The sequence below is a fragment of the Gouania willdenowi genome, unplaced genomic scaffold, assembly GCF_900634775.1.
Source record: "Gouania willdenowi unplaced genomic scaffold, fGouWil2.1 scaffold_269_arrow_ctg1, whole genome shotgun sequence".
Classification (NCBI taxonomy): domain Eukaryota; kingdom Metazoa; phylum Chordata; class Actinopteri; order Blenniiformes; family Gobiesocidae; genus Gouania; species Gouania willdenowi.
The window spans coordinates 1,012,293-1,020,652 of record NW_021145026.1 but is presented as its reverse complement, the minus strand read 5'-3'; the positions used below and the strand labels follow the sequence as shown (position 1 = coordinate 1,020,652).

The window sequence follows — 8,360 nt, the reverse complement described above, 5'->3', positions numbered from 1 at the left end:
ACAGACAGACACACAGAAATACAGACAAAAAGACAGACAGACAGGCAGACATATACTCACAGCTACACAGACAGACAGACACACACAGCTACAGACAGACACACACACAACTACACAGACAGACACACACAGACACACAGCCAAAACAGACAGACACACAGACAGAGAGATAGACAGACATGTCTCTGAGTCCTCTGTGAGACAGACAGACTCGATGGCCGACTTCCTGTTTGGTTGTGAGCGTGGTCATAATGTAACTTTTTGCTCATCTTGGGGAAATAATACATGTAAATTTGATGTGAATCAACTGAAAATAAGCCAAGATACAGCATTTAGAATGTGAAGGAATTTCCAGTGACAATATAGACCCCTCCCACTGATCACAGCCTGTTTTTTCTTCATCACCCATCTTATAAGATTCATCCAACACTATTTTGAAGTCAACATGATATATTGTCTTTCTGCTAGAGCTGTTAGCGTCAGACGCTACTAAAAGTGGAACCCTCTGAGAACACAAAGCCTGAGGTCACATCTGTCTCATGTTCTTCTCTGCAAAAGTGAAACTGTTCCTGATTCACATGTTTTATTATGAATGATGATAAATGTGTACAGAATAAAGCAGATGATGTTAGTCCATCACCTGAGGATTATAGAGGGGATACATTTTCTATCAGGCACAGTGAGACAGGCTGAAATCATTTGTATCCTCCTGATAACATGTTCTCGTCCACAGTCCTGTATCACCATGTGTCTGTGTTGAGAATGTCTGAATAAATGCTATGAAGTTATGATTATCAACAGAGGCTGAATAAAAAAATACACCAATATCTGAAGATCAGATCTCCTGTGTAAAGGAAAGTGAGTTACATCAACAACTACTGTGGGCAGTGCTGCAGTAAGTTCATCAGAACATCATTGAGTGAAAAAGGTGGATCTGAGTCTGACAGTGTGTTCAAATGTTCACAGTGGTGTTGATTTTACTGTATCACAAGTTGGACACATTGACCTAAAGACTGACATACAGCGTGTTTGAGTCTAGAACCCAGAGAGTATTTAGCTAACGTTTAGTTAGCAGGCTGGTCGCCTAGCAACATTACCCTTTCATAGAAAAAGGAGAATAAATGACATTGTCAAGCAGATCTATGAATACTATTAACTTTAACAACACGTATGTACAGAATGTTATTATTATTATTATTATTATTATTATTATTATTATTATTATTATTATTATTATATATCATTTAGGGCTCTATTGTGTCTGCTTTATTTGATTTACAAGGTACATATGAGTTGTTTAATGTGTATTAGGTTTAATATTTAAAATATAATTATTTTTATTTCTTAACAATTTATATTTTGTGTATTTTGCTCAAACTGCCTTTTTAGTGTTAATCTTACTGTCTGGATTATATCAGTTTTGTCTCTGCATGTACATGGTTTTGTTGTTAGATTTAGATTAAATTGAAATTAGATGTTTTGAAAATAACGTTAAATTATCATATGTTAAAAAGAAACCATAAATAATTATCCATCTTTAACAATCAAAGCATGATCGTAACAATCCACATTTAGTTTTATTAATAAGCTAAACTGATCTAAACACAGAATTGTAGCTCCGCCCTTCATGCGCACTCCCACAGCAGGGGATACAGATTCTGTTGGGGGTCACTGCTTTGGTACGACAAAGTCCAAAATGCTTGACCATCACATGATTCATGTAAACTCAGTTTGTTCCAGAAGTTAGTGGCGGGCAATTTGAATCTATTGACATAACTGGGATTTTTGGTAATTTGTCGTCAATAACTGCATTGATTGACAATATTTATACAGTACACCATCATATGTATGTGTATATACAATATATGTTTATGTAGTTCCATAAATAGTTTTTTCCCTAACGTAAATTTGTATTAATGAAAATATTGTTTAAAAATGTGTTAATATGTATTGTATACAGTATGTATTGCTTTGAATCTTTAAAAAGAGGTCATTAAAAACATTAAATCCAGACAGAACACATTGAAAAAATATTTATTATGTTTATAAATATACAAAAATAGACATTATTACTATGCACTGATGCACACAGCCAGCATCACTACTCTGCAACCTAACAGAACATCTTTTATCCAGCCATCCTGAACTGCAGCATCATTGGTCCTCACCGTGCAGCATCATTGGTCCTCACCATGCAGCATCATTTGTCCTCACCATGCAGCATCATTGGTCCTCACCATGCAGCATCATTGGTCCTCACCATGCAGCAGCATTGGTCCTCACCGTGCAGCATCAATTGTCCTCACCATGCAGCATCATTGGTCCTCACCGTGCAGCATCATTGGTCCTCACCGTGCAGCAGCATTGGTCCTCACCGTGCAGCATCATTAGTCCTCACCATGCAGCAGCATTGGTCCTCACCGTGCAGCATCATTGGTCCTCACCGTGCAGCAGCATTGGTCCTCACCGTGCATCATCATTGGTCCTCACCGTGCAGCATCATTGGTCCTCACCGTGCAGCATCATTGGTCCTCATCGTGCAGCATCACAGCAGTAGTAGTGTGAAATTATTACATAGAATAGGTTTGATTACTAATATAATTCATATAAAATGTTCAGTATGATATCTAATACACATTTGAAACACACCTTGTCATGTTTTCATGACTCATCATGGTCTGTTGATGCTCCATCATATGAAACCAGTCCAGTGACATCACTGCTCCCTGTGCTCCTACAGTAGGTCACTTACACTCTAACAAAATTACATGATTAGTATAATAACTTGTATAATACAGTAATAGCCTATAATACTTATAGTATTACGTATAGTTCCTCGTTTAGTTTAGTATAATTTATTTTCATCATTGTTGGTCTATTTTAAACTTGTGTTTTCAATCTCACTGATGGTTTTTAACTTACCTTTCCCATTTACAGAGTAACACAAAGCTTAAAACACTCAATCCATAAGTTATCTTTATGTTTAAGATTGCTGTTTAGAAATCTCCAATATACACTTTAAATTCATAACAATATCACAAAAATAGCTTTCTACATTGTTGTTTTTGTTACGTTAACTTTATCATGCTAGCTCGTACTCCAGAATTAATTCCTCATTTCTCTGCTGACACTCATCACTGTACAATCAGATGTCCTAAAGTTATAGTTCATTCATTAATTTAATTTACTACAACAAAATAAATCAAGTTTTATTGATTTTTATTTATTTTATTAGTATTAATTTATTTTATTTAGTATTTTCTTTTATTCCACATCTTTGGATAAAATTGAATTAATAAAATTGAACCTTATGGTTAAGGCTGTGATGCTAACTTTATCCAGTAACATTAGCATATCTTAGTCTCATCTATTATCTGCTAATGATGCCTCAATCTAGTTTAGCAGAGGATAATCCACCAACAGTCTTTAATGCACGCGTTAATAATAATATTAATAATAATAATAATATCCAATATGATTATTTAAACATCTTACCGTTCAGAAGTTCATCACAGACTGTCTAATCTACTGTAGCTTCAATGCGCTACAATGGTATACTCCATGAGCCGCCATCGCTGTAAATAAAATTAACCATTAGAGTGAACGGAGTTGTTGCTACTCTCTCTAGTTGTATCCTAATGTTCCCTCCTATCTCCTTTCCTATCCACTGTTCCTTCACCCTCTGAAGTGTTTAAGTGGTGTCCATGATAAAGAGTGTCCAAGTTCTCTTTAAGCTAAGTTAAAGAGGCTCAATGCTTCCTTTATAACCTCCTTTAGCCTAGGAAACATTTAACAAACGTTAACGGTTTGATCCTTTTTGGTGTTTAGTTTGGTTTCCAGATTGATTGATTAATGGAACCTGTTGTTGAATTAGATTCTAATAAAGCTACTGATTGGTTTCCTTCAGGTGGGGGAAAGCTACGAGGACACAGAGTGTGAACCATGAAGGCGTCCTGGAGGTGGGACGGCTGCGTTCATCTACTGTACAGCAGTTAGTGACTGAACTGATCAGCAGAATGGAGATCAATAACACCAATACACGTCTGCACTGCAAAAATTCCACTTAAAAAAATAAGAAAAAATATAATAAAATAAGAAATATAACACTTAAAATAAGCAAAATTATCTGCCAACAGAACAAGAAAATTTTACTTGATAAGATTTTCAAAAATAAGAAAATAATACTAGCCCCATATGACCCACAGCAATCTTGAAATTAGTAGTTTTAGACTAAAAACAAGCAATATTGTCTTTTTTTCAAGCTGTAATATTTAGATCAATTTTCTTAAAATCAGAAATATTCACTTATTTTTGGCCTATTTAGACCTGATTATTGTAAATAAGAAAAATTAGCTTAGTAAATAAAACTTGAAATAGGAACAGCTATTCCAAAAACAAGCATATTTCACTTAAATATGATAATGTTTCCAAGAAAATAATGCTTAAAATCAGAATTTAATGAAAGCCAATTTACCTTAAAATAAGAGTTAAAAAACAAACATTTGAGACATATCTTTCTACACTTTTATTGTGCAAAAATCACAATGTCAAGACCACAAACCAGAGCAATAACCAATAGCCCCACACGACTGTAGTTTAACATCATTGAACAGGAGCCACATTTTAAAAGGAGGGACTTAATGCTGCTGAACTACTTCAACTAAAACTGATGTTTAAACTGTCTTATTCATGAAACTTTCTCCATTCAGCCATAGATTTTTTGTAGGAAGTAGTCATGTCCTTCTCATGGATGGCATCTAACAAAACCTCTGTCTGTAGCACAGACAGGAGGGTAGCAATGCACTTGGGATATGTGAGGTGAAAGGTGTAATAACAGCCAAGAAGATACATCACGCTTTCACTGAGGTCTTCTTTGGGGAAAGTCAGCAGAGGAACTGTTCCAATGACCAGGATGCAGTTTGTCTCACAGACAATCACCACAGGGCTGACCAAGGGTCTTGATTGAAGGTAAGTGTTGGGGTCCTCTGCTGACTAAAACAAACAATTCATTAAATCTTCACCCAAATATATAAGTTTGAACAAAGTACATGATAATAGAAACACTCCTTAACAACTGTGACACACACAAAGACGGAACTGCATCGCCCTCGTCCGACAGAGCAGTGATCGAATCCGAACCGAGCCCGATAGGCATTAAGATATTTCTAGATAAGTTCTAAATATTTGTCCGAGCCCGACCGAATCCGTTGGGTTCCGACAGGTCCCGTCGGACTTCGGTCGGGTTGCAGCACTCTAATATATACACAGGTGCTCGTCCTATAATTAGAATATCATGAAAAAGTCACTTCTGTTATTCAACTTAAACTGTGAAACTAATATATGATAGACTCATTACATGCAAAGTGAGATATGTATAGCCTTTATTTGTTATAATTTTGATTATTATGGCTCAGCTTGTAAAAACCCCAAATTAAAAATCTCATAAAATTTGAATATTTTGAAAATGGACTGTAAGCCATAATCATCCAAATTATAAAAAATAAAGGCTTGACATTATGTCACTTTGCATGTTGAGTCTATATCACATATTAGTTTCACATTTTAAGTTGAATTACAGAAATAAATGAACTTTTTCATGATATTCTAATTATATGTGTGTGTGTGTGTGTATATATGTATATTAACCTTACCTTCAAAATGTGAATCAAAGCATCACTTGGGTGTCCCAACCTCTTCGGCAGAGCTACATGCGAAGGGAACATCTGAGGCAGTACTTTCAGGACAGCAAGTGCATTCTTTACTGTTTAAACAAAAATAATAAATCATAATAATTTTAGGTCTTTGTGTATGTGGGTAACAGCAAATAAATCATCCTTACCTTGGTCCTGCAGTGGTGGTCCTATGATTTTTTTGAACACCCCATAAAACTGTGCCTGGTTAAAAAATCTCAGCCAACGTTTCTTCAGCTCCATTGTGAAGAAGGGGTTTCCTTTATCAAGGATTCGCTGGAGTTCATCGATGATCTAACAGTAGAGATTTAAATTAAGAGGCCTTCGTTCAAGTGAAATATACAAGTTAAGTGAGAAAAAAATACTTCCATGGCCAAGTTCTTTAAAACATGGATAAGCCTGCAGTATCTTCATAGGCCTGTCCTGTTCCTTCATCACATCAGAGTCAATGAAAGCTCGTCTAGATTGGAACTCCAATTCCAGCAGCTGGGATACATCTTCCTTGTTGGGTTTGTTCTTAGTTTTGTACAAATCCTGCAGAGTTTTATAGTGTCTCGCTTGGCTCTGTGGGCTCTCTGGGAACACAAACAAAAATGATATCAAAAGAAAAGCAATACACCAACTATTTATAACACTGTGTTGACAACGTGATATACAAATGAAAATATGACTTAAGCATTTAGTAAATGTAAAAGGAAAGTCAAATTCTAACCTATAGCACTAAAGAGATCCACCTCTTGGGAAGTACTTGTAGAAGGAGTTGACTTCTCTAGGATCACAGTGGAGGAAGACGACGAGGCGACTGATGAAGCAGCTGAAGAGACTGAAGCAGGGGAGGAGAAAGGTTCATCACTCTCTTCAGTGCACGTCACCTGGCTGCTCTGGAATTTTAGGCTTCTAGGTCCTTTTCTTGATGGGGTTGGACCTTGCTTCTTTTTTGGAGTTGTCACATTCTGAACCCTTTTCAACAAGTGCTTCTTCACCATTTCCTAAAATAACAAAACAATAAAAACAAACTATTATTACCATTGGTAACAGATTTAAAAAATAATTCCTCAACAAAATGAGAAACTTACCCATTCAGGTGTATTGGACGTAGACTTGTCTCACAGCATTGGGTAGTATTCTACTAGACGCTTAGCCATGGCAGTCAGTTCACGGGAGCCTGGGTACTTAAAATCATCCTCGGACGCTCTTTTTATAGCAATCATGCCTGTTACTGTATTCCTAATGAGTCTACAGCACAAGTCTTTTGGCATGGTGTAGTCTTCCTCTTATCCAGCACGCTGCTTTTCAAAATAAGCACTTCTTGCTAGTTCTAGTTCTGTGTCAGTGTATATGACATACTCTGGACTAATGAGCCGAAGCTTTTTAGTGGCGCCAGAACAATCTTTGTGTTTAGGTTTTGGAGAATTGAAGGGTGTTGGAGAGCTGATGTTGCTGTCAGAGGAGGAGGAAAACAAAGGCGTAGATGGGCTGTCTATAACAGAAGTGTCAAGAGCGGGGCGATCCAATTTCTGACTCTGCAACATAAACACAACAGACATTTGGCCTCACTTCTAACAGTTAGGGGCAAAACTCATACAAACAATAAATACAGCTCACCTCCATATCCACATGAACAAGTTGCCAAATGTGTCTTCTTCTTAAAAAGTTTTCTGACCCAGGAAACAGGTCTCGCAAATCGTCCTTAGTGAGGCTGGGCAACATGGCCATCTTCACACCAGCAGCTAATAAAAAACAAATATTTGAATAAATATGGCAGTTATTAAAGTTTAAACTAAATATTCCAATCAGCTGTATAAGTGTGCATTACCTCTGTTGATTGAAAAAGCAAAAATCTGTATACCTGTAGCACACTGACTGAATTAATATTCCTGACAAAACCGTAAAAAAGAAAGAAATACCAGTACCACAAATAAAATGAGTGACAAGTAACAAATTTCAAGGTTAAAAACAAATCAATCAAAAGTTGAAGTAGTCTCTCAACACATGCAAAGTGTTAGCTAGTTAGCATTTAGCATGTTGCTATAAAAGATAATACACAAATTTTACCTCTTAATACTGAAGCTGATATACTGTCCATCTCTGGATATGTTTCGCTGGCCCCATCTTCATCCATGTTGGAGCTATAGGGGAGTGGTGGCCTAGTGATTAAGGACGCTGGGCTTGTAATCAGAGGATTGCTGGTTCAAACCTCACCTGGGCCATCACTGTGGGATGTTGAGCAAGTCCCCTAACCCCGAATTGCTCCCCAGGTGCTGCAAAAATGGCTGCCCACTGCATCCTCAGGCATGGGTTAAATGCAGAGGACAAATTTCATGTATATAAGGACATTGCATGGCCAATTAAAGGCGAAACCCCCTTATCTTTAATCTTCAAGATGTCCAGCAAACACCAAACTAGAGAGATATAGTATTTTTTTTTTTTTTTTTTGAATAATCACAGCCGAAAAATGGGCGCTAAATTTGCGGCCAATGTCGACAGTCCTGCGTTGCATTGGAAGATACCAATTCACTGAGCTGAGGGGGGGGGGGGTTGTGGTAATGAAAAGTGGCATGGTTTGTTTACGAATGTGATTCCGCTGTAGCTGTGGTGTCTTTGGCACACATTTTCTTCATTCCTCTACCTAATTTGTGGTCTGTCCTTAACCTGACTTAAAATAATTCT

At 36.9% G+C, this 8,360-nt stretch overlaps 1 protein-coding gene across 1 annotated transcript; it reads right to left on the bottom strand.

Moving 5' to 3' along the window:
- Positions 1-4,683: 4,683 nt before the first annotated feature.
- LOC114459153 (uncharacterized) lies at positions 4,684-6,676 on the bottom strand. Its single transcript, XM_028441510.1, has 5 exons — positions 6,403-6,676; positions 6,060-6,265; positions 5,840-5,984; positions 5,652-5,704; positions 4,684-4,992 (listed from the first exon to the last, which is right to left on the bottom strand). The coding sequence occupies exons 1-5, from the start codon at positions 6,674-6,676 to the stop codon at positions 4,684-4,686; spliced, it is 987 nt and encodes a 328-aa protein (XP_028297311.1).
- Positions 6,677-8,360: the final 1,684 nt, after the last annotated feature.